Source organism: Salpingoeca rosetta (assembly GCF_000188695.1).
Source record: "Salpingoeca rosetta unplaced genomic scaffold supercont1.26, whole genome shotgun sequence".
Lineage (NCBI taxonomy): Eukaryota > Choanoflagellata > Craspedida > Salpingoecidae > Salpingoeca > Salpingoeca rosetta.
Window position 1 is genome coordinate 580,648 of NW_004754908.1, and position 25,465 is coordinate 606,112.

Consider the following 25,465-nt stretch of genomic DNA (forward strand, 5'->3'; position numbering starts at 1 on the left):
GCACACACACACACACGCACGCTCACACACACACACACACACACACACACACACACACACACACACACACACACACACACACACACACGCATCAAACACAATGCGCAGCGTGGCGGGCGCATGGATCGAGTAGAAGTGAAGGAACGACTCGACGTGGACGATGCAACCGGGTCAGAGCTGTGGTCAAAGACGAAGGTGAAGACAAAGAAGTTGAGAAAGAAAGGCCACCCGGGCGTGCGCGCTGACTGGTCGTCGTTTGTCACGACTGCAAAGGCTCGCGTCTCTTCACGTCATCCTCATGCGGCAGACGTGCATGTGGAGCATGCTGTCATCAATGTGCTGCCACAGACTATTCCTGCCATGGCACTGGAAGCAGTGCGCGACTTAGACAGCTGGCTTGCTCAGCTAGATGCTGTGTTGAGTGCAGATGCAACCAAGATCTCATCGCCTGACCCACAAGCACCAGTCCAGCAATGGCACTCCGTGTGCTTTGAGAGCGGCAGCAGAGCTGCGTTGCAGGCGGTTGCACATGATCTCGAACCCCTGGCCACATTGCTGCTTGACAGTGCGCCCACATCTCTCCGTCCCGCTGGCGATGACGGTGACGATGCTGATGTTGACGCTGGTGCTGATGTTGACGCCAAGAGTGGCGATGCACGCCGTGGAGATTGTGATGTGGAGTGCGTGCGGGGTGGCTATCCTTCATGGATCGTGCACGTTGCAAAGAACCACAGCCAACACAGCGAGTGATTGGAGGTGGCGTGCTGGGATCCGACTGCGAGGTTGTGCTGCAACAGATGCTGCTTGTTCCCTGCATGCCCTCTGTTGCTCTTTCCTTTATTCGTGGGGACTTGTAACACCTGCCTTACACCATGCTGTAACAGCCCATACATACACGAATCTATCTAACTCACAAGAACCTTTCATGCTTCATGGAAGACAGAGGGGGAAAACACACACACACACTCACTCACACACACACACACACACACACACACACACACGAACACACACACACACGCGCGCGCCCACACACACGCACGCACACACACACACAGACACACACACGAACACACACACACACGCGCGCGCCCACACACACGCACGCACACACACACAGACACACACACAACGGCCATGCACGCAGACTACACTGCGAATATGACGTTGTTGATGTTGCGTATCTGCCAGCCCACGACCTCATCTCCCACAATGTCGCCCTCAAACTCCCACTCGTGCACGATGCAACTTGATGTCGTCTCTGGCGGCAGTGCCTGCAACACCTCGCTGCCGCGCTGTTGTTGCTGCTGCTGCTGCTGTTGTTGTTGCTGCTGTTGTTGTTGCTGTTGGTGTTGTTGACGTGGAGATAGGGCAGTTGAAGACTTGGTTGCTGAGGCTGGCTTGCTTGGTCTGGCCATGAGCCACGACCAGACCTTGGCGATGAGCGACGGCGCGTGCGACTTTGCCGCCGCGCTGGCCTTGTGGGCTGACGGCTTCTGTGCCTCGCCATTCTTGCCGCGTTGCCTCTCCCATCCCTTTGCTCGCGGGCGACTGATGGCACCGGTCTGTGTGTCGTGTGCGTCGAGCGGCGGCTGCTCGCCCGTGAGTTCGCGCACCAGTGCCACGGACTCCTTCAGCGGCGTGTACGACCACGAGTAAGTGTGCTGGAAGGCAACGCGTGCAACCAGCCGCTGTGGGCCGTGCTGGTGTAACCGGCTGGCCAGCTGATACTCAGGACCCAATGCCCCTTCCATCAAGTGGTGTCTGAACGTTGGGCAAAGACACACAGGAATGTGCATGCGTGTGCATGTGTGTGTGTGTGTGTGTGTGTGTGCTTTTGAGGGAGAAAGAAAGAGAGTGTGTGTGTGCTTATGTTCAGATGTGCAGGGGAGTTGTGGCGGTCGCTTGGTCATGTCGCATCACAGTGGCGCAGGCACGCGGTGATGGCTTGCTTACCTGACTTCCTCCGGGGAGAACAGGCCAAAGAAGACCTTATTCCGCCTATCACAAGACCCACGGCGGACCCGAAGGCGCAGAAGTTGTGGCTCAGGATCTTCCAGCACCTACATCGTCAGTCAACCGACGGTGTGAGTGGGCTTCAGATCATGCACGCACAGACACATGCGCACACACACACACACACACTCGCACACACTCACAGACGTGGGACGATTGCTGGCTCAACATACACATATGCTCACCTTGATCGTTGGCAAGACACCGTGCATGATGTACGCACGGCGCCAGTCGTCCAGGAATCGTCCCAGCCTGGGGGAAACCATGGGATCGTCGACGAGGGCTGGCGTGAAGCGCAGGAAGACAAGCGAAAAGGCAGCAAGTAAGCAAGTACGGTAAGTGTGCAACAGAAGCAGGCGCGCGTAGAATGACATCAACACACACACACACACACACACTCACACACACACACTCACACTGTGTCGCACCGTGGGTGTTGAGTGCAGTGACGAGCGTTTTGAAGGCGGTGAGGAAGCCTGTGCGCAACTGGTGGAGGTTGACGTTGAGCTTCAAGTTGCCTTGCTTCTCAACGGCTTCCATGAGTTCAGCATCAGTGCGAGGCCGCTCATCCCCTGCGCTTCGTCCAGCAGCAGCACTCTCGTCCCCAACAGCAGCACTCTCGTCCCCATCATAAGCAACAGCAGTGTGTGTGGCATCGTTGTTGTGCGTGCTCGTTGCAGCTGCCGCCTTCGTTGGTGGCGGCTGGAAGGACCAGGGCAGCGTCAGCCCTCTTGAGAGCTGGCCAAAGCTGACGGCCTTGCCTTGCCACGGGTCGCGGAAGCGACGGAACATGTGCCATAACCCTCCCCGAGCCATCCCCTCCCCACGATTGCTTGCTTGTCGCTTTCTTGCTTCTTGCGCAACCATGAAATGATGATGATGACAGGAGGGAAATCAAAACAAACAAAGGCAAGCAAGCAAGAAGCAAGACGAGACATTTGGTTCTGCTGCTGTACTGTGGTGCCTCGCAGCACACACACACCCACACACATAAGACATACACACTCACACACTCAATCTCTGTGCTGTGGTTAGGCTGTGGTTGCGTGGTGGAGGTACTCAAAGCCGATGTTGTCGAAGATCTTGCGGGCCTCTGCAGTGGATGCGAGGCGAGCGCCACACTCGCAAAACTCGGGCAGCCCACCGCCGCCCTGCTGGTGGCTGCTGCCGTCACCATTGTCGCCGTGGTTGTCGCTGCTGCCGGTCAAGGCTGTGGGCAACGCAGCGGTGCATGTTGGGCATACCGGGAAGTGCGTGTCCGCGCTCACCACAGCAGACCGATCAAGCATGTCGCTTTCCATCGAGGATGCCACTGCATCACAGAAAGTCGTGTTCGATGTCAGGGTGAGTGAGTGGGCGAGTGAGTGGGCGCGCGCTTGAATGAGGGAGAGGTACAACAACGTGGGGCATACACAAGCGTACGCACACACGCACGCACACATGCACACATACACATACATATTACGCACACACACACACACACACACACATTACGCACATACACACAAACACATACACATTGCGCACTGACCGAGCTCTGGGATGGTGGAAAAGTTGGCAGTGCGGTCAAGAAAGTACTCGCCCTCCTGGCCACGGATGGGGAAGTGGGCAACAGAGGCAGGCGTATTGCGCACGCTGAGGATGAACAAGGGCATGTCGGCGCCTTCCATTGCCGCGTGGTCGTGGCTGCTGTGCCGGCCGCCATGAAAGTGGTGTGGCCGCTCCTCAGTATCGGGTGCGACACGCACGAGAAAGTCGCCGAGTGCAGACGAGTCCGTGCGCAGGCGACGCTCCGCCTCATCCCGGCTTATCCTGCACCAGCAACACAGGTGTGTGTGTGTGTGTGTGTGTGTGTGTGTGTGTGTGTGTGTGTGTGTGTGTGTGTGTGTGTGTGTGTGTGTGTGTGTGTGTGTGTGTGTGTGTGTGTGTGTGTGTGTGTGTGATGCGACGGGGTCGTGGTATTCATCAGTGATGGGGCTGCTGATGACGAGTTGGGCTGAACAAGAAGCTGGGATACGTGTATGGAGCGCAGATGGAGACAGGCACCCGCCAGCAAGCATGCCGTGACGCTCCCCCCCCCCCTCCATTTGCAGTGTACAAGCGAGCGCAAGCTTAGAGTGCCTCACCTTCCGTGGAACCACGGGTAGCGAAGAAGGCCGCGCAGCCTTGGAAGCGAGGTTGCACGGCATGTGTTGCACATACGAAACTCTTGGAAGCTCAGTGGCTCGTTGTGCAGGCACCCATTGCAGACAGCCTTGCCGCAAAGGTCACAGTGCGACCTACATGTACGTACACGTGGGTGTCGTGTGAGACAAGAACATGTTACCTTTCGGCCAATGGCAGGTGGCCGCTTTGGGCCGCTCGCACACACACACACACACACACACACACACACACACACACCTACCTTCTGCGAGCTGCTGGGAAGAACCAGACAAAGGCCTCATGACAGACGGCACACGCTTTGGCATGTGGCTCCACGGGCACAGCCTTCTGCACGGCCTGTATTCAAACACAAACAAACAACACCATGACAAGTGAGCTGGCTGGTTCTGATGTGTCGCAGCAAGTGGTCTGGCATCACGCACGCCCACAGCAGTGCACTTGCACACGTGCACCGTGGCCAAGAGCCGCACACCTCGGGCATGGAGACGACACTCGACATGGCGCACTGTTTGTTTTTGTTTGTGGTGTGTGTGATTTGAGGAGCCTGTGTGAATTGTGTTCGTCGTCGTCATCATTTTCATCAACGAAATGCGCACAAACAACGAAGATGACGCAAGCGACTTGTTCTTCCATCTTCGACTTGTGTTCTGCGTTCATTCGTGGGCGAACGTCAAGTATCGCAGGTGCCCCGATGTGTGTGTGCGTGTGTGTGTGTGTGCGTGTGTGTGTGTGCGTGTGTGTGTGTGTGTACGAGCGACAAGTTGCAATGGGCTTGGTAGCATCGAAGCAAGGCGCCAAGTGAGGGGTGTAACGGCGGGCCAGCATAACTCAGAAAAGGAAGGGAAGACAGTCAAAAGAGAGAGCGAGAGTGTGTGTATGTGTGTGTGTGTGTGTGTGTGTGTGTACAGATGATGTTGAGATGACACGAGCAAAGGCAGGTTGTTGCTGAAGAGGCAAAGAGATGATAAAGATGGTGGAGGGAAAGTGAGAAGGCTGCTGTGTCCTATCGGCTGTATCATTCCGATTGCGCTGGTTCATCGCTGCCCTCCTCTTCCTCTTCCTCTTCCTCTTCCTCCACCTCGTGCAGCTCTGCCCTCAGTAGCGTCATGGTCTCGATGCCTCGCCCAAGATACTTCCACTCTGTCCGCCCAGTTGCCTCTGCGTTTGTGTTGTGTGAATGTTGTGTGTGTGTGTGTGTGTGTGTGTGAATGCGTGTGTGTGTGTGTGTGTGTGTGTGTGTGTGTGTGTGTGTGTGTGAGGGAGAGGCTGGAGAGACATCGGGGCAAGGCGTGCACTGCTGAGCATCACAGCCGTTCAGTTCCAAGCGTGCAGCTCGCACACGGGTTTGCAAACAAACAAACAAACAAACACACACACACACACACTCGCGCGCGCCGTCAACCTGCTTGTGTTGCTTGCAAGATGAGGTTGGTCCCAAACGCCTCTGCCCGGTGGGTGAGAAGATGAGGGAACGTAGCGGTGCGGAGAGACATGTCAGTGAGAAGGGCACACGAACGACGCATGAAGACCGCACACACAGCTACACACACAGCTACACACACACACACACACACACACACACACACACACGCACAGCTACACGCACAGCTACACGCACAGCTACACGCACAGCTACACACACAACTTCATGTTTCCCTGTACCTGAGTACTGTCCAACAAACACGTCTGATCCCATGCGAAACACGGGCTGCGCTGTGTGCGCACCCTGTCAACACAAAATCCCACCAACAAGGGAATTGTGCATGAACCAAGCACACAGAGAAAGGAATCAGCAATGGTGGTGAGCATGTACACTCTCACACATGAACGAGACTGGCTGTAGGGCAGTGCCCGTGTTGTCGTGTGTTGAGCACCTTTCCAACAACACCGAATACGTTGCAGCACACGCAACAAGAACAACACATGCAAGCACGAGAAGGAAGGTGGCACCAGATGAAAACCTGCAGGTGTGCGCAACATACCACGACTTTGAAGGTCTCTGGTCGAAGATTCAGGCCAGCATACTTTGAATTGTGCACCGTGGCAACCACGTACTCCGTCTAAATGGTACATCGAGTGGTGACGGGGATGCGGAGGCGAGCAGTCATGTGCATGTGTGAAATGTGATGTGACTCTGGCATGTGTGACAGAATGCGATTGTCAAGCAAGATCCACACGTGATGTGACCATCACACACACACACATGCACACACGCGCACACCCAAACTCATGCACACACACGCACACAATCAATCAATCAAACGAACCTCCCACTCATTGTCGTCTTCTTCATTTCCATTGTGTTGTTGTTGCTGTTGTTGTGCCTCATTGCTGTCAGTGCTGGTGTCACTGATATCGCTGCCAGCACCTGTTGCCACCCCTCCTTGTTGCTCCCCTGCTGCCTCTTGTCCACCACCACTCCCTTCTGCTCTCCCACTCCCGCCACCAGCTGCTGCTGCTGTTGTTGCCTGCATATCTGCCCTTGTCACCCGCAACACTGAAATCAGTTTTTGCCGCTGCTGTCTTGTTTGTGTGTGGGCGATGAGGAAGACAAGTGTTGCTCTGCTTCGCGCTGCTGCAACTGCTGCAACTGCTGTCTGCACAGGCAGTGTTGGCGCTGGCGTAGCTTGTGCCGCTGGTGGAGGTGGAGGTGGAGCAGCAGCAGCAGCAGCAGCAGCAGCAGCAGCAGCGAGTGTGCGCGTGCTGCGCTTGCCAGGCCTCATCCCTTGGCTCAACGCAACACGCATGCAGCGCGCCCTCGTTGACACATACACGCAGGTGAACAAACACAGAGAAGCAGTGTTGTGTGCGGATCGGATGATGTCAGTGCATCAAGACGTGCTTGGGTGTGGTGCAGTTGTCGACGGTGGTGGCACATCATTCACGCCTCCAGTATGATCTTGATGTCATCAGGAGTGAACACAATGCCGGCGCACCACGACAATGGCAGCACTGAACGTGCACCTTTACTCGGCAGCGATCCCCAACGCCATGACGAAGAACACCCCACGTTTGCCGGCAGACAGCATCGGCATGGCCGAATGCTCACTTCCGACACGGATGACGTCCACTCGTTCCACCTGATGCTGCTTCGCGCAACCGTCTTTGTGGAGGATGCCTGTGCTCTTCGACCCATGGCCCACAGGTGCGCTTTGATCGGCCTGCCCCAATGACGAGGCCTACTTGGACCCCTTGCACGCACTGCCAGTTGGTAACGTACCTTGCTGCTGCACGCTGCGTCGCCCAACCAACTCAACTTGGCACGTGACATGTGGGCACAACTGTGGTACACGTGTGTGTGTGTCTGTGTCTGTGTGTGTGTGTGTGTGTCTGTGTGTGTCTGTGTGTATACACATTCATTCCCAACAGGCAGGATACCAAAGCCCTCAACTTGCGGCGATGGTACTTCTCACGCGGGGTGCAGGCTGTGCTGCTGCTCATCACGCTCGTCAACGCCACGTTGGTGTTCTACGAGAACCCGCAGGCGTTCTTCTCGCCAAGCACGCTGCGCCGCCGCGACATTGTGCCTACTGCCATCGAGGTCGTGTCGCTGCTTGTGCTGGGGGTTGACGCGTATCTCCGCTACAGCATGACAGGGTGGATGTTCTACAAGGTGGGCGCATGTCTGTGTGTGTGCGTGTGTGTGCGTGTGTGTGTCTTTGTGTGTGTGTGTGTGTGTCTGTCTGTCTGTCTCCATCTCTGTGTGTTGGTGCCCGGGTATGCACCAATGCGATTGAACGGGTGTTTCCCGCACACCACCCTTCTTCTCCTCCTTCCTCCTTCTGATTTCGCCTGCTTGTATTACAGATGCAACCGCTTGAGCTCGTGTATGCCGGCGCAACAACAGCGGGGCTAATTGGCTGTGTCCTTAATATGGCGATAGCGGCAGCCCCAGCATGGCACAGGCTGCTGCGCCCTGTCTACCTCAGCATACGCTGGCCAGATATGACCCTCATTGCCACCACGCTGGCGTGGAGTCTGCGCGATGTTGTGCCCCACATCGTCCTGCTCACCATCCTCAATGCCGCCGCCGCCCTCATGGCCATGATCATCTTCCCTTCAGACGTACGCGCTTGGCTGTGGTGTGTGCATCTGCATTGGTTGTTTGTTTGTGTGTATGTGTGATGTGTGATGTGTGATGTGTGTGTGCATGTGTGCATGTGTGCCTGTGCCCGTGTATGTCTGTGTGTCTGCGTGTCTGTGTTTGCAAAAGTGCTGCCAGTCAGTGGCTGCTTGGCGACACGAATTATCCCCACACTCACCCTCACCAGCATCATCACCCACATGTGTTCGCGACAGCCCAACTTCTCCACCTTCTCCGATGCGCTTGAAGCGCTGCTCGTGTTCACCTCCGGATCCAACAGCCCAGATGTCATGCTGCCGTCCCTCAACCAGACGTATGCGCGTGTTTTGTGTGTGTGTGTGTGTGTGTGTGTGTGTGTGTGTGTGTGTGTGTGTGTGTGTGTGTGTGTGTGTGTGTGTGTGTGTGTGTCGAATCGGGGCTTCATATGAATGCTTGCGTCTCACACCACGAGCCATCCTGTGCTCTTGCGGTTGTCTTTTTCATCAATCTCCAGGTCGCTGTCTGTAATATTTTTCTTCGCGCTGTCGATCCTCAGCACGGTCCTCATCTTGGGCATTGTCCTCGCCACCATCTACAACCGCAGCGTCGTCTACATGAACCAAGTACGCACACACGCACATACCCACGTGTTCAGACATGCGCACACATACACACACAAACACACATAAACACACACAAACAAACAAACAAACAAACAAACAAACAAACAAACAAACAAACAAACAAACAAACAAACAAACAAACAAACAAACAAACAAACAAACAAACAAACAAACAACCAACCAACCAAAGAAAGTATACGAACGAGTACACGCCTCACCACCCATGTGATTGCAAATGCGCATCAGGTGTCACGTCACCGGTTTGCGCAGCGCCGAACAGCGTTTCGCCTGGCGTTCCTCTGCCTCGATCGCGTCTCGCAGAATGTCGCAAGCGGCCTCATCGACTTTGTACGAGCTGTTGGTTGACTGCTGACTCGTTCGTTTTCTAGTGTGTGTGTGTGTGTGTGTGCGTGCGTGTGCGTAAGTACCCATGTACCTTCTCCACCGCTCACCACCGCCACCATCGCCATCACCACCATCAAAACCGCCACCACATCAACGTGCAGGCCACGATGCGTGCCCTCCTCAAGTCCGTGTGGCACGTTGACGACAGGCTGATTGGCGTCCTGCTGTCGCTGCTCGACAAGAACAACACGGGCACCATCAACGTGCACGAGTTTACATACATGTTCGAGCTCATGCTGCTGAAAGTAGAGCGCGTGCGACCCACACGCACGTGGGTGCGCACACACCTCCCCTGGCTGTATCGCATGTGCGACCTCGGGTGGCTCGCTGCCACCGCAGACGCTGTGCTAGTGGTGAATCTCATTGTGCTGGCTGTCGACCTCACAGCATCGCCGCCGGAGAAGGCGGTCGTGTGTGCGCCATATTGCGGCGTGTATCTCGCGTGTGCCATCGTCTATCTGCTGGAACTCCTCATCACCACCACCGCCCTCGGCTGGCGGCGCATTCTCCGCAACCCGCTCGGTGCGATAAGTTTTGTGTGTGTGTGTGTGTGTGTGTGTGTGTGTGTGTGTGTGTGTGTGTGTGCGTCTGTGTGTCTGTTTAGTTGTGTGTGTGTGCGTCTGTGTGTCTGTTTAGTTGTGTGTGTGTGCGTGCGTGCGCGTGTGTCTGTGTCTGTGTCTGTGTCTGTGTGCGTGCATTTCATGTGTGCATGCAGTCACAAGTGCGTGTGTGGTTGTGCGTGCACCTGACTCTGTATCTGCATGTTGCCTCCATTTCTGTGTTGACGGGTGTGTAGCTCGCTGCTACCCCCCTCCTCCTCTCTCCCTCTCTCTGTCCTTAACGTCACCCTCGCAATGCACGTCTTGCCTCTGCCACAGCGCTTGTGGACATGCTACTTGTGGTTGCCATCTTCATCGGGCAGGTCGACGCCTTCAACGGCACGTCACAGGTACGCTGGGACTACGAGCTGAATATTAATGGCGTGTTGCATTGTATTGTCCCTCGCACTGCTGCCGGGATGATGGTGCAAGCAGCACGAGCAACGCGAACACAGAGAATCAAAACATACACACACACGTCTGCACACACACACACACGCTCAGGGTTATGCCTCTCCCCCGGTGCTCACCGCTGTGCGTTACACCACACCTTGTCTTCTCCTCTCTTTTCCACTTCCAAACCACACTATCGAATGCGCGTTGGACGTGTTTGCAAACAGCTGATACCACTGGCGTTTGCGCGCGCGCTCCTCATCTGTCGCATCATGCGACTTGGAAGAATGCTCGCACGCGTCGCCCTCTTCAGGTCACATTCCCTTCTCTTGTCACACACACACACAAGCACACACGCACACACGCACACAAGCACAAGCACACAAGCACAAGCACACATGACATTCACATTACATCTGTGCCATCGTGGTGGTGCCCTGTTGCCGCCAGCACACGCTTGGTTCTGCTGCACATGCCATGCTGTCAGCTCACCTTTTTCATGCGTATCTTCATGTCCACCTGAAACACGTTTGGCCTGCGTTGTGTGCACAGGTTGATGTTCACGTCTGTGGCGCGCGTGCTGAGTCAGCTCCCTGGCCTGCTGGGTGTTCTGCTCGCCACCTACTACATATTCGCCCTCCTTGGCATCGCGCTCTTCAAGGTACACCCACTGTGCGTGTGCGTCTGCGTATGTATGTGCATGTGTTGTGTGTGTGTGTGTGTGTGTGTGTGTGTGTGTGTGTGTCTGTGTGCCTGTAGCCATTGTATTTGTGTATGTAACTGCCCCTTGGGCACGCCACTCAACTCTGCTATGAATCACGGTATCGCTCACGCCTGTCCCATCACCACCACCATCATCATCATCACCACCACCATCATCATCATCACCACCACCACTGCGGTACCAGGACCGCCTTGGCTTCAATCCCGCACTGGCAAACAGCACATACGCAGAGGGTGGTCTCCAGGTCTTCAACTTTGACACGTGCGTGGCTGCTTGCTGCTGTTCTGTTGGCTGTTCTGTTGACGTTTATCTGTGTGTGTGTGCGTTTGTGTTTGTGTTTGTGTTTGTTTGTGTGTGTGTGTGTGCGGTCACGTGTATTTGCGCTTGGTGTGTACATTGGATCGCGCACGCCCTCTGTGACGTGCTGTGAACGCATCTGATCAAGAACCACCATCAAGTGTTGACCCTGCAGTATTTTCACGGCAATCGATTGTTTTATCATGTCACACGTGCGCATGCACTGGATGGCAGGTTTGGGCAGGCGTGCATCTCGCTGTGGGTGGTGCAGCTGCAGCTAGAGATACAAGATCTCATCGATGCCTGCATGCAAGTCACGTCGCCGTGGTGCGTTCGCGTCTCCTCAGCGCTTCTTGAATTGCCTTCCTTGCTCCAAACTACTCCTCCTGGCCACCAAACACACGACACAGAAACACACACGCACAACCACAAGCGCACATGTACACACATACACACACATACACATACACACACATACACACACATACACACATACACATATACACCTTGGCTCACGCCGCACACACGCCTACACACAAACAGGTCTGTGCTTTATTTTATGGCGTGGCTGCTCGTGTCATATCTCCTCATCCTCAACGTATTCTTCGCCTTCCTGATCGATTCAGTCGATGTCCTCATCAACAGGTGTGTATGTGTGTGTGTGTGTGTGTGTGTGTGTGTGTGTGTGTGTGTGGGTGGGTGTACATTCGCACATGGGCCTGAGTGCGCTGCATGTGCGGTTTGTCGGTAACGTTCTGTGTGCGTTTGCGCCTTGAACCTGTAATCACCAAATGCTCTCCCATGCAATGCATGCACCCACACCCACTCGCACCCGCACCCGCAAACATTCATTCCCAACCGCGCCTCCCGTCTGTGTTTCCGTGTCACCCACGATCAGGCCGAAGAGGAAAGAGTACTTCCGGGTGACAGCAGCCGGCGTTCGCAAGATACAGGAGGACGAGGCGAGCACACACGCAGCCGTGCGCGATGATAGCGATGATGACGAGGACGATGATGACGATGAAGAAGGCGACGACGGTATTAGTAGCGGCGGTGGTCGCGGTGGTCGCGGTGGTGTGGATAGCCGTGCTGATGGCCGAGGTAGCAGTCGTGGTGGTGGCCATAGTGATGTGACAACTGCATCGCCAGTGGCACCATGGCAGCGTCCCCAACACGTGCAAGCGACAACACCTGAGCGAAGAGCGGTGTTGCGCGGGACAGCAGAAGGAGCAGAGTACAGGCGGAGCACAAGCCAGGAGACAGTCATGGCCACCACCACACCAATTGACAACAGCGACAAGCACGATGCAGGACCGCCTTGGCGACCACAGATTCGTTCGTCTGCTGCGGTGCGACAGAGACGCGCAGCAACCCGCAGCGAGGACAGCACAGATGCTGATGCCCCTGGTGCTATGCACCCGCAATCTGGATTGGAGGAGGAAGTGGTGGAGGGCGATGCCTTGAGCGAAGATGAGGATGCACTGGATGTGTTTGAGATTGAGCAGGAGGTGGACGAGCCCCCACCAACCACTGAACCCACCCCGGCCGCTGTTGTCATGATGACAAACACGGGCCGGGTACGAACACGCCGGCTCGCACGCCCAGAGCGCCGCACGTACGTACATGTGTTGTGTCGCGTGTTGGTCGGGCTGTGTGTGTGTGTGTGTGTGTGTGTGTGTGTGTGTGTGTGTGTGTGTGTGTGTGTGTGTGTGTATGGGGGGAGGTGGGGGTTTCGTATTGCGTCCGCCTGTCTCTCTGTTTTGTGTGTGTGTTCTCTGTCTTGCCACGTGTGACACTGGGTTTTCAATGGATATTGGTCAGCTCAGTTTTTCGCCCGCTACAACTAACTGCATGTGCACGCAACCCACAGGTCCACGGTTGTGTATGGTGTTGAGTACCGCCCCGGTTACGACACCATCATTGGCGCTGATGGAGACACTTCCTCGCAGGTTGATGCTTGTGTGTGTGTGCGTGTGACTATGCTTTCAATGATGGTGTGTGTGTGTGTGTGCGTGTGTGCGTGTGTCTATATGCTTTCAATGATGCGCGTGCCCCACTGTGTGTGTGTGTGTGTTTCTTTTTGTTATGTACTACTACCGAGCGTATGCGCTGCTGTGTGAACCACAATAACGCCGCTGCCATTGTCATCGCGCTCACAGGACAACGACGACGAACAAGACCTCGACCTGGAGGCTGTGGCGCGCATGTTCGGGTGGCACCTGCAAGACGGATCACACCACGTCGACGAGACTGCGGCGACGCAAGGCATGAGGACAACAACAACACACGCTCCTGCTGATGATGTTGACGCTGCTGTAGCGATGGAGGAGGCTGCGCTAGACGAGCACGTTGTGCTGTTAGACGCCAGCGGCACCGCAGAACGTGTCTTGCAGGCGCTGTGATGTGTTGACATGACGTGCCTGTCACGGGATGTGACGTGGGATGTGGCGGTTTCTGCGCAACAAGTGTTAATTTACGTTAATAGACTCTGTGTGTCTGTGTGTGTGTGTGTCTGTGTGTGTGTCTGTGGTGTACATCGTCGGGGAGTGTCGTTGATCTCATAGTTGACGAATACACGCACACACGTGCTGACAAGCAAGCAAGCAAGCACGGTGTGTGATTGTTGCATGCAGCATGCATGTCAGGTCAAGGCAACAAAAAAAAAAAAGGAGAGCACAACAACAACGGCGCTGAAATTCGCTCCTCCATCCACGCACTTCACAACGAACACTGCCACACCCACCCTCACCCTCACACACCTCTTCCAGTTGCCTTGCTTTGCTGACCTTGAGCAGACGACGCCTGCGGGGGCTGGCTGGGCTTCGCTGTGTGCGTGTGTGATCGCAGCATGTCCAACTTGCAGTGGGGCTGTAAGATGCACTCGAAACACTTTGCTGCCCCTCTCACTCCAGAGGAGTGTGTGGACACCATCAAGAAGGATGACCTCTTCTTCGTCTTTGAAGAGGTGTTGTGTGTGTGTGTGTGTCTGTGTGTGTATGTGTGTGTGTGTCTGTGTCTCTGTGTGTCTGTGTGTGTGTGTGTCTGTGTCTGTGTGTGTGTGTCTGTGTCTCTGTGTGTCTGTGTCTCTGGTGGTGCAGACTACAGCCACTCGTCAGGAGTGCGAAACAGCGCCTCTAGACGCTCGTAATGTCACGACTCTCTAGGGGGAGAGTTACTACGGAAGGGTTCATGTTCCCTTGCTAATACGAGATGACAGAAAATGTGTAAGAGTTGTGTAATGCGCCACAACACAGATGCTACCAATTTGATGGAATGACGCGGGTAGGGTCTAGTCCGAAGTGCAGAGTCAAAGGTGACCAGAAATCCCCCACTCCGCTCTTCTCTGTTTATCAACTCGCTACATGCCTAGGTTCAGTTGGACTACAATTCGTGGGTGTGTGTGTGTATGTGTGTCTGTGTCTGTGTGTGTCTGTGTCTGTGTGTGTGTCTGTGTCTGTGTCTGTGTGTGTGTGTGTGTGTGTGTGTGTCTCTGTGTGTCTGTGTCTCTGTGTGTCTCTGTGTGTCTGTATCTGTGTGTCTGTGTGTGGGTGTCTATGTTGAACTCCTTTACGTGCCCTTCCTTGCCTCCGCCCGTTCGTCGCACTGTGTGGTGCTTGTTGCACAAGGTCCGCACTGCCCTGGCTCACCACCCTCTGCGTGCTGGCTGACGCCGAGCAGGCCTGCATATCCTGGAAGCCGCCCAAGTACCGCGTGAAGCACCAGATCAAACTGGACCAGTCCGAGTGCGGCCTCATTCTCACAGACTACTCAACAGAGGAAAAAGTGCGTGTGTGTGTGTGTGAGAGAGAGAGAGTGTGTGTGTGTGTGTGTGTGCCTGAGTGTATGAACCACGGTGACGCCTCACTGTCCCCATGTGCCAGCCATTGCTCGCTCCATCTGTCCTATCGTTCCCCGCATGTTGATCGTCACAATACCTGACACATGATGCGTCGTCGTTTACAGCGGTACCTGCCAATCGAGCAGATCTCGGACATCCGCAGCAACCCGTTCACCGACGAGGCTGTGAGTTTGTGTGTGTTGGTGTGTTGTGGTGTGTGTGTGTGTGTGCCTGTCTGTCTGTCTGTCTGTCTGTCTGTCTGTCTGTTCGCGCGTGTTCGTGTTCGTGTCCATGCATGTCCTTGCTTGTGTGTGCGATCGACCCTCAGCGCACCTCCGTTGGACATGCCGACACGCACCTCCAACAGCCACACTCACGTACGCACATACTGCTCTCTGTTGTGGGCAGACGGGCACGGTCAAGGATGAGGAGCTGCCCCTCTTCCTGTGCATCGCCTTCTACAAGGGAACGCGTGATCTTGTCAATGTCCACTACCTCAGCCTCATCGCCAAGAGCGAGAAGACAGCCCAGGTTGGTGTGTGTGTGTGTGTCTATTATGTCTGTGTGTGTGCGTGCGTGCGTGTGTGTCTGTGTGTCTGTGTCTGTGTCTGTGTCTGTGTCTGTGTCTGTGTCTGTGTCTGTATCTGTCTGTTTGTGTGTGCGTGAGTGTACATGTGTCTGTGCCTCTCTTTTTGTGTGCAGGTCTTCACGCCTCACACCTTCTTTGCGCTCCCGCTTCCATCCCCCCCCTGCTTGTGTTCAATCACACTCCTCACCACGACAACGACCACCACCATCCCAAGATCTGGCGCGTTGGCCTGCATCGCTTGGTGTCGCAGAACACTTGGAACTCACCGCGTCCCGTCACCATCAAGGTTTGCTGCCACCTTCCCCATATACAAATGCTTCTGCCCTCACGTGCACATGTGTGCGCGAGCAGACTCCTGTGTATGACTGCATGGCGTGTCACTGCATGTCTGTCGCGTAGCCTCAACAGTGCCACCACCAACACCGTGACAATGATGATGATGATTGTGCTGCCTGCAGGACCAACAGCGGTGGATGTATGCGGAGTGCGCTGCCCAGGCGCGAAAGGGCCGCCTTGCCGTATCAGAGTAAGTCCGTTCCTGCCATTTGTCCATCTTCAAAGACACACGCACACACGCACACACATACACATACATACACATACAACACACACACACACACACACCGCACCACACCACACACACTCTCTCTCACACAGACTCAACACGACAACACGACAAGACTGCCTTGCACAGATCCACACAGGCAGAATGCCTCTTCATGCACGCACAAACGCGAATATAAACACGCACTAACTCTTGATCGTGACACCCACGATGCACCCACCGCTGCTCCCCATGCACAGCCTGGTGAACTCCGTGTCCAAGGACACGAAGCAGCAGGCGATGGCGATGTTGGAGGCCAACGGTGTTGACGTGGATGGCGACGGTCGTTTCGATGCAGCGGAGCTCACCTTCCAGCGCTACCAGGTGCGCCCACATCGTTGTCTCCTGCGCTAACCTGTGCCGTGCAGTGCAGTGCACGACGTTTCGTTGTACCCCATGCACGTGCTTCAGCTCACGCTTTGCGAGCGCACACAGATGCGATGTACGCACGCTCAGTTCACATTGTTCCAACTTCACACACACACACACGCACACACACACATACACACATACACTCTCTCCCTCGCATGGTCAACCAACCACCACCCATCACCCACCACCCGTCACGCACACGTTCGCTCAGGACTTCCTTGGCCGCGTGTATGTGCGGGAGGATCTCAAGTATGCGCTGTGCGACCTCGCCGATTCCGACGACGGTGATACCGTTGATCTTGATGCGACCATGCCCCTGCAGAAGCTTCAGTCGTTCCTCTCACAAGTACGCAGCGCTCGTGCATGCACGCACTCTGTTGTCCCTGCACGGTGCACTAGTACATCTGTGTACTTGGCCGTTTTGCTTTGCCATGCTGGGTGTTTGCCTGGTGTTCTACACCTCATACAATATGCGCACTACCGCCACGACCAACCATCACCACCATCACCATTACCACCATCACCACCACCAGGACCAGCGCGACCCGCGCCTGAACGAGGTGCTGTCGCCGCTGCCGACGCGCGAGGACTGCATCGAGATTATCGACGAATACGAGCCCAGCCAGGAGAACCGGTCTGTGGGCGCGACAGAGGAAGAGCAGGAGGAGGAGGAGTGGGTTGATGCCCTGCTGTGGCGTGGGACGTTATGTGTGGTGGTTCGTGTTTGCCTTGCGTGGAGGATTGCCTGGGTGTTAGTTGCGCGCACGTGTGCACGTTCGTGAACTATACACGGCTTGCACCTAACCCATGCTTCAAACCTCCTCCCTCTTTGCAAAACAACCCCAACGTGCTCGTGTTGCAGTGCAAATGAGGTCATCTCACTGCGTGCTCTCAACGACTTCCTGATGGACAACCTGCAATATGGCTGGGCGCGTGAGTCACGCCACGCGTCTGTGTATCACGACATGACGCGCCCGCTTGCCCACTACTTTATCAACTCCTCCCACAACACCTACCTCACTGGTGGGCAGTGGCAGTCCAAGTCGACCTTCGAAGTCTACCGCCAGTGCCTCCTTGCAGGATGCAGGTCTGTGCGTGTGTGTGTGTGTACCTGTGTGTGTGTGTGCGTGTGATGTGCGTGTATGGTGTGTGTTTGTGTGTGTGTGTGTGTGTGTGTGTGTGTGTGTGTGTGTGTGTGATGTGTGCGTATGGTGTGTGTGTGTGTGATGTGTGCGTATGGTGTGTGTGTGTGTGTACCTGTGTGTGTGTGCGTGTGATGTGCGTGTATGGTGTGTGTGTGTGTGTACCTGTGTGTGTTGTGTGTGTGTGTGTGTGTGATGTGTGCGTATGGTGTGTGTGTGTGTGTGTGTTGCAATCTGTGCTTCCACTTTGCCTCCACACCTCACTCCCCGACGCCCCTGACGCCGCTGTTAGGTGCGTTGAAGTCGACATCTGGGACGGGCAGGACGGCGAGCCGGAGGTGACGCACGGCCACACCATGTGCACGCGCGTGCCATTCAAGGGTGTGATCCAGGCCATTGCTGACTTTGCCTTTGTCAACAACCCCTTCCCCGTCATCCTCAGCTTCGAAAACCATTGCAGGTCCGCTACCAACTCACACACACACGTATACAATACCTGCACATACACACAAATATTTGCACATTTAATGGCGTCTACGCAACTCACACAAGCGGCTGCTGTGATTCCTGATCTCACACATGCCAACGCACACAACACACACACTCCTGCTCTTCCTCTACAGTCCTCCACAGATGCGAAAGATGGCTGCATATTGCAAAGCAACTTTCGGAGATCTCCTTCAAAAGTGCGCTCAGAACAACTGCTACACGCAACTTGTCGCTTGTTTGTATCCACCCTTTGTGCCTTGCTCTCCCCTCCCCCTCTTCCTGGCCTTCCCTGTTCACGCCTTCTTGCAAACTTGCACACGCACACGTGCGTATATATGCAGGGAGTTTATGGAGGGCGATGGGTATGAAACACTTCCAAACCAGCTGCCGAGCCCCGAGGCGCTCAAGTACAAGATCATCATCAAGAACAAGAAGCGCAAGCAGCGAGATGACGGCTCACGTCAGTATTGTTGTTGTTGTGGTTGTTGTTGTGGTTGTTGTTGTTGTTGTTTAAGTTGTTTAAGTTGTTGTTTTTGTTGTTGTTGTTGTTGTTTAAGTTGTTGTTGTTGTTGTTGTTTACATGTTGTGTTGCGTTTGCAAATGCACAAGAGCGTGCAACCCTGCTGATTCACTCACGGTCCACGCATGGGTGGTTCTGTGTGTTGATTTATTCCCTGTTGTGTTTTTCAGATGAAGCGGACATGCACCCCAACGAGGCCGAGACAGCGAAGGCGTACAACCGCGAGGTACGCGCTCACGCCTGTACATCGCAGGCTGTGATGTCAGGTGCTGACTACAAACTGGGCCCACGCCCACATTCCATTCCCTCGTCCACACACCTGTGCTCACGCCAATCCGTGCGCGCTCAATTGAACTTAACCATGCTCGCTCATATCTGCTCACACGCGTTTGCATGTGTGCACTGCACGGTGTGTCCAGCTCATCATTGACGGCGAAGTGATTGAGGACGACGAGGAAGAAATCAAACGTATCAAGGAACGCTCCGGGGAGATTGCAAAGGAGCTGTCAGACCTCGTCAACTACTGCACCCCATATCACTTCTCGGTGCGGTCCGGTGGATCCGTGTGTGGATCCGTGTGTGTGTGTGTGTGTGTGTCTGTGTCTGTTTGATTGTTTGTTTGATTGTTTGTTTGATTGTTTGTTTGTTTGTTTGTTTGTTTGTTTGTTTGTTTGTTTGTTTGTTTGTTTGTTTGTGTGTGTGTGTGTGTGTTTGTTTGTTTGTTTTTGTGTGTGCCTGTTTGATTGATTGTTGTTTGCTTGTTTTGTGTGTGTGTGTGTGCCTGTTTGTTTATGTGTGTTGATGCTGCCGTGTCTCTTGCATGCGCACTTCATGGCTCACCGCGCGTGTTGGGACATTTCCTTCCCGCCATCTGTGTTGCTGGTCGTCCAGAACTTTGACGTGGCGCGGGCCAACAACAACTGCTACCACATCTCGTCCTTCTCCGAGAAGAAAGCGCTTCGCCTCGTCACCGGTAAACCAGAGGTGAGTGCCGCATGCACACAGACACGCATGCACACAGACACGCATGCACACAGACACGCATGCACACAGACACATGTATACATACGCCAGCTGCGTGCTACGCTGTTTTGTTGGACACCTCTTCTCACTGCTCCCCGAAGTGCTACGCGCACGTATCAGTTTATTCATCCCCTCCCCGTCTGCTTGCGCCTGCGTGCCTGGCCTTCCCGGCCAACAGGAGTTTGTTGACTACAACAAGATGCAGCTGTCACGCATCTATCCTCAGGGCACCCGCATCAACTCCACCAACTTCAACCCCCAGGCAAGAAACGGCGGGCCATTGCCCCAATGTTGCTCTTCTTTCAGCACGCAAGCACACACCCACGACAACAGACGAACACCGACATACATGCGCAATGCCTCCGCTTCCGTGGTGTGTTCGTGCGTCTAATCGAACCACTGTGCGTGCTGTGTTGTGTATTTGCGTGAACACGAAAGGCGTTCTGGAATGTTGGCTGCCAGCTCGTCGCTCTCAATTGGCAAACAAACGACATGCCCATGCAGGTCTGTGTGTGTGTGTGTGTGTGTGTGTGTGTGTGTGTGTGTGTGTGTGTGTGTGTGTGTGTGTGTGTGTGTGTGTGGCTTGCCGGTGTCCTTTGCACACACATGTGCGCCCTCTGTCTCGCGTATGCCCTCACGCCCACTCAACAGAAACTCACGCAGCGATGTCACCACCCCTTTCAACCAACCCCCAGCTGAATTTTGGCAAGTTTGAGGACAATGCTCGCACCGGGTTTCTGCTGAAGCCAGCGCTGTACACTGAGCCGTCCAAGACGTACAACCCGTTCAACCGGCTCCCCATCGACGATGTTGTGCCCCTCAACGTCAGCGTGAAGGTTCTCTCTGTTTACGGCGTTGCCAGAAAGAGCGGCAGCCCATATGTGGAGGTGCGTCAACGCGCGTGCCACATGCTCACTGCATGGCACTGTGCACGAGGCAATGGCAGTGCTGCTCCATAGCAGTCCTGCTGTACACGTACAACAACCCAACCCGTTTGTCACTCACACTCACACACGTACACACATTTCTCTCTCCCTCTTCACTACCTGTCACTTACGCTCCTCTCACGCTGCGCTGTCGCTGTCCTTCTACTTCCGCCACCACTGCAGGTCCAGTTCTTCGGCATTCCTGCAGACAGCAAGAAGTTGCAGTTCAAGACACGCGCCTGTCGCGGTCGCGGCTTCAACCCGCGGTGGCGCGCAGACAACGAATTCACGTGCGTATGCGTGTGTGTGTGTGTGTGTGTGTGTGTGTGTGTGTCCGTCTATCTGTCTGTGTCTGTGGGTGTATGTGTATTTGCTTGCCGTTTACACCCTTTCCTCTGACTCCACAAACAACCCCGTCCCTACTTCTCGCTCGTGATCTCTCTGCACCATCAGTGCACAGCGCCTCGTGCTGCCGAGTCTCGTGCTTGTGCGCTTCGCTGTCTTTGACAGCCGTGACGGCGACTGCATTGGCTGGGACGTCATTCCCCTCACCTCCCTCCGCTCAGGATTCCGCTACATTCCTCTGCGGGTGTGTGTGTATGTGTCTATGTGTCTGCCTGTCTGCGAGTGTGTGCGTGTGAAGTCTGTGTGTGTCTGTGTGTCTGTGTCTGTGTGTATCTGTGTCTGTCTGTCTGGCTGTCTGTGTCTGCGAGTGTCTGTCTCTCTGCCTCTTTGTTCCTGTCTGTATGCCTGTGTGTTCAGTTATTGTTACTTCACACCTCTTGTTTTGTTGTATTTGTGTCGCTCACGAGCAAACCGCCAATGCTTGACACTGATAGAACGGAGTGACACGTCTCACGTCCATCTTCACCAAGATTGACATCAGCATCTTTGCGCTCTCAGAGCACGCAGACTTTGCGGATATCCTCGTCAACCCGCTTGTACGTGTGTTAATAATCCCACCAAGTCGATCCTCACGGGTGTTCTTGCTGTCTTGCTTTGCTGTGCGCTCTGTCCGTGAGGCTTCGCATCCACACACATACGCACTCATTTACGCACGCACTTGCTCACTCACTCACCCATACACACTCTCTCATTCACTCACTCACTGCACACACCTCTCACACCAACACGCCTCGCCCAGGATGCATGCAAGCCCTCTGAGCGGAACCTGATGGAGATGTCTGAGCTTCTCGCTGCAGATGAGGGCGAGGAAGAGGAAAACAACGATGTGCTCGGGTCACTCAGCATCAGTGCCGCCACAAACGGCGGTGACAAGTCCCCAGCCATTCTCCGAAAGTCCACCGTCATGCCACGTACGCCTACGCCTGTCCATGCGGTTGTGTGTGTGCGTCTGGCTGTCTCTGCTTGCGCGTTCGTCTGGCTGTCTCTGTGCTTGTGTGTGCTGCCGTACCACGGCTCATGTCCTGGCACCAAATTGCACTGCCTTTCGTTTTGTTTGTTGATAACAGAGGGCGGTAGCACCACAAGGCTGAGGATTCAAGAGCTCGCCGACTCGTACGTTTGCACTTCTGTTCCAACCCCGTCCCGCGCACCTTAAAAAGCTCGCTTTGTCCCTTGCCCTTTGTCTTCCTTTTCTTCGATCGCGGAACGTTCTCACTGTTCAGTCACGCACAGCAGCGGTGCGACCACTCACGCACTCGACTGTACCCAAAAATATTTCACCCCCTTACCGCTTTCAGGTTTGAGCGGGATCTTGCTGAGCACATTCGCGACATGCACAAGTCGTTGCAAGAGCGAACAGCACAGCTGGCGCAGCACAAGCAAGTCCTTCAGCTGAAAGGTGCGTACGTGTGTGTGTGTGTGTGTGTGTATGTATATGTGTGTGTATGTATGTGTGTGTGCGTGTGCGTGTGTGTGTGTGTGTGTGCTGTGTGATCATAAGGATCGCGTGTGCAATCGTGCCTGTTGTAATGTGCGCGGTGCTGAACGCGTTTGGAGTCTGTGTGCGTGTTGGTACGTGAATTGTTCCGCGACTGCGCCCTCATTCTGCGGTCGGCTTTGTCATCACTTCATCCAGCGTCATATGAGAAGGCCGTCGCCAAGCGGCAGAAAGAGCGCGGGAAGAAATGCGCAGACGTTGAAAAGTCAGTGCTCCATTGCATTGCTTCTGCTGCTGCTCTGCATGTCTCTGTGTGTGTGCCTGTGTGTGTATGTCTGTCTGTCTTCCTCTGTGTATGTGGGTGTGTTCCTGGCAGTAGCCTTCTTCTTTGTTTATCTGCCGTTGCGCCTGTCTGCCTTCGTGGTTTCTACAGTTTTGATTGTGTGTGATGCGCGTCCCTGTGTGTAACCCTGTTCCCCATGCCCCTTTCTCCCATATCAGAAACGCGAAAGCGCGCGTGCAGAAGACGCACAAGCAGTTGTGCAAGCAGCTGAAGGCCTTGCGCAAGGCCAACAAGGATGGCGAGCAAACGCCAGAGTTCAAGAAGGTTCGTGACCTTCTCCCCTGCACCCGCCATTGCCTTGATGTGAGACACTTGTTGTGCGGCTTCAACCTCATTGAATTCACAACTTCCAACCGTACAACAAGGCACGCACCGCGCACCCACATTGACTTGCTGACGTTGTGTTTGCTCTTCGCTACGCTGTGCTCTGTTAGCTGCTGGAGGATGGGTTCAAGCAGCTGCTGCAACTTGAGCTGGAGTTCCACCAAGGCGTGCACGATCTCCACGTGCACCACCTGAAGACGTGTTGCTACGCCCTCTCCAGCAAGCACCACGTATGATGCATTGTGTGTGTGTGTGTGAAATCTTGGCATCATCGTGTCTGTTGGCCATTGCGATGACGACTTTGACACTGTGCATGCCCATCGCTTCCTGTTGTCCTCACACCGTGTGTGTGTGTCTGTCTGTCTGCGTGTGTGCGTGTGTGTGCGTGTGTGCGTGTGTGCGTTTCTGTGTTTGCGTGTCTGTGTGTCTGTGTGTCTGTGATACTAGGACTCTGTGGCGGCTGTGATGACAAAGGTGTTGGCCAAATATCACGCGGAGGAAGAAAAGGCCTTCAAGAAGACGCTGCATGCGAAGTGGAGCCACTCCGACTCCCACCTGAAGAAGGTAGGGGCTGCGCTGCAGTTCGCAAAAGAGAAAGAGAGAAGGGAGGTAGTGTGCGTGTGTGTGTGTGTGTGTGTGTGTGTGTGTGTGTGTGTGTGTGTGTGTGTGTGTGTGTGTGTGTGTGTGTGTGCTGGAGTAGATGGTAGTAATGCTCCACAACCCCTCGAGAGCCCGCAAGCACTATCTCATGCACGCGCGAGCTTCCACTCACGATTACACACACACACACACGCACATGCCCCCACCCACTCACTCACTCACTCGCTTACACTTACTCACTCGCATGTAGGGTGATAAGGACATGCGAGAGGAGCACGAGAAGCGCATGGAACGCGTATGTTCGTTGCGTGTACATGTGCAATGAATGACCCGTTGTACACCAGCTTGTTTCTTGCTCTTTGTCTGCTTTGTAGCTAACATCTGAGCATCGAAACTGTGCTTGCTCTCCCTCTGCTTGCGTGCTGGTTGCAGGCGGCAGTGCAGCAGACGCAAGTCCTCAAGCACCTCATCCAACAAGACATGGTAATTCGCGGCAATAGCTTGTGGCTATTGTTCTGTTGTTCTGGTGCTGTGTGACTAGTGTTTGGGCGTGGATGTGGATCGGCTTGCGCTGATGGAATGCGTACGGTTATTCCTTGCTGGCAGGACACGTTCAGGAAGAAGTTGGATGACAACAAGTCCAAGCTGGATCAAGATTTCCAGCGGTGAGTGTGCAGTATCATGTCACACGAGTGGACCTGGGTTGTGTGGCTGAGGATGGTGGTGTCGCGAATGTATCCTCGCAATTTTTACACACACGTATACACGCACACTCACTTACTCACTCGCACACGCACGCACGCGCACGCACACACGAAAACAAACAAACACACACACACACACACGCACACGCACACACGAAAACAAACACACACACACACACACACACACACACACACACACACACACACACACACACACAAACAAACAAACCTACGCGCACGTGAACAGGGAGCTGGACGATGCACAGAATCGGTTTCAAGAGCTGACGGCGACACTGCAGCAGCTGATGCAGGCCGGCTACCATGCGGACGAGAACAGCATCAAGTCAGTTGCCTGTGCTTGTTGCTGCTGCCGCCGCTGTTGCGTTGGTGTTTGTTACTGTTAATGTGGTTGTTGCAGGTATGCCTGTGTGTGCCACTCATCACACGACGCACTTTGCGTTTGTATCAGGTGGGATGCGCTCTCCGCTGTCGAGTACGTGAAGACGCTGCAAGAGATTGGCCGCCTCAATGCCACGCTGTTGAAGGACGCGCAGCTTCCAGCTGCCATCTGAGCACCCGTGTGATGTGCGACACATGCATGTGTGGGTGCTTGCTTGCGCCTTGCTTGCTGGCTTTTCTGTTTCGCATCATGTTTGCATTGTATGACTGTTGCGGTTGCTGCTGGCTTCTTGCTGTTACACGGATACCCCGGTTTCATTTTCAATAGAGACGTCGGTACATCTGTGCCACACGTGCATGTGCGCGTGTGCAGCATGTGGGGAGTGGGTGTGTGGGTGTGTGTGGGTGTGTGTGTGTGTGTGGGTGTGCGCACTTGAACTTGGTCATGTCAAGTGTCTGCGTG

The 25,465-nt window shown here is 54.7% G+C and overlaps 6 protein-coding genes across 6 annotated transcripts; 3 read left to right on the forward strand and 3 right to left on the reverse strand.

Annotated features, from left to right (window-relative positions):
- Nucleotides 1-120: 120 nt before the first annotated feature.
- On the forward strand, nt 121-750 carry PTSG_09601 (uncharacterized protein; the record flags this gene model as incomplete). The annotated part of the gene is made up of 1 exon (XM_004989973.1): nt 121-750. One exon carries the CDS (start codon nt 121-123, stop codon nt 748-750), a length of 630 nt encoding a protein of 209 aa, XP_004990030.1.
- A 398-nt stretch (nt 751-1,148) lies between these two features.
- Nucleotides 1,149-2,808, reverse strand: PTSG_09602 (uncharacterized protein; the record flags this gene model as incomplete). The annotated part of the gene is made up of 4 exons (XM_004989974.1): nt 1,149-1,764; nt 1,957-2,063; nt 2,202-2,299; nt 2,445-2,808. The coding sequence occupies 4 exons, from the start codon at nt 2,806-2,808 to the stop codon at nt 1,149-1,151; spliced, it is 1,185 nt and encodes a 394-aa protein (XP_004990031.1).
- A 52-nt stretch (nt 2,809-2,860) lies between these two features.
- PTSG_09603 (uncharacterized protein) lies at nt 2,861-4,785 on the reverse strand. The gene is made up of 5 exons (XM_004989975.1): nt 4,655-4,785; nt 4,424-4,518; nt 4,143-4,295; nt 3,548-3,828; nt 2,861-3,328 (listed from the first exon to the last, which is right to left on the reverse strand). The coding sequence occupies exons 1-5, from the start codon at nt 4,679-4,681 to the stop codon at nt 3,048-3,050; spliced, it is 837 nt and encodes a 278-aa protein (XP_004990032.1). The 5' UTR covers nt 4,682-4,785; the 3' UTR covers nt 2,861-3,047.
- Nucleotides 4,786-4,821: 36 nt separating this feature from the next.
- On the reverse strand, nt 4,822-6,678 carry PTSG_09604 (uncharacterized protein). Its single transcript, XM_004989976.1, has 5 exons — nt 6,450-6,678; nt 6,165-6,242; nt 5,845-5,908; nt 5,585-5,626; nt 4,822-5,340 (listed from the first exon to the last, which is right to left on the reverse strand). Exons 1-5 carry the CDS (start codon nt 6,654-6,656, stop codon nt 5,198-5,200), a joined length of 534 nt encoding a protein of 177 aa, XP_004990033.1. The 5' UTR covers nt 6,657-6,678; the 3' UTR covers nt 4,822-5,197.
- An 11-nt stretch (nt 6,679-6,689) lies between these two features.
- On the forward strand, nt 6,690-13,865 carry PTSG_09605 (uncharacterized protein). Its single transcript, XM_004989977.1, has 17 exons — nt 6,690-6,960; nt 7,096-7,327; nt 7,552-7,795; nt 7,990-8,247; nt 8,482-8,579; nt 8,760-8,868; nt 9,115-9,216; nt 9,375-9,795; nt 10,152-10,222; nt 10,493-10,578; nt 10,818-10,926; nt 11,174-11,250; nt 11,521-11,613; nt 11,830-11,931; nt 12,185-12,901; nt 13,157-13,235; nt 13,446-13,865. Exons 2-17 carry the CDS (start codon nt 7,107-7,109, stop codon nt 13,686-13,688), a joined length of 3,030 nt encoding a protein of 1,009 aa, XP_004990034.1. The 5' UTR covers nt 6,690-6,960; nt 7,096-7,106; the 3' UTR covers nt 13,689-13,865.
- Nucleotides 13,866-13,952: 87 nt separating this feature from the next.
- Nucleotides 13,953-25,345, forward strand: PTSG_09606 (phospholipase C gamma 1). The gene is made up of 34 exons (XM_004989978.1): nt 13,953-14,251; nt 14,965-15,069; nt 15,250-15,309; nt 15,533-15,655; nt 15,928-15,999; nt 16,172-16,239; nt 16,518-16,641; nt 16,901-17,035; nt 17,223-17,323; nt 17,552-17,776; nt 18,124-18,291; nt 18,455-18,517; nt 18,662-18,780; nt 19,011-19,066; nt 19,260-19,385; nt 19,732-19,824; nt 20,042-20,125; nt 20,302-20,367; nt 20,559-20,750; nt 20,973-21,079; nt 21,243-21,378; nt 21,629-21,730; nt 21,934-22,105; nt 22,262-22,307; nt 22,493-22,593; nt 22,831-22,897; nt 23,134-23,239; nt 23,410-23,529; nt 23,747-23,863; nt 24,150-24,194; nt 24,332-24,382; nt 24,506-24,564; nt 24,851-24,946; nt 25,073-25,345. The coding sequence occupies exons 1-34, from the start codon at nt 14,135-14,137 to the stop codon at nt 25,173-25,175; spliced, it is 3,525 nt and encodes a 1,174-aa protein (XP_004990035.1). The 5' UTR covers nt 13,953-14,134; the 3' UTR covers nt 25,176-25,345.
- The last annotated feature ends 120 nt before the right edge of the window (nt 25,346-25,465 follow it).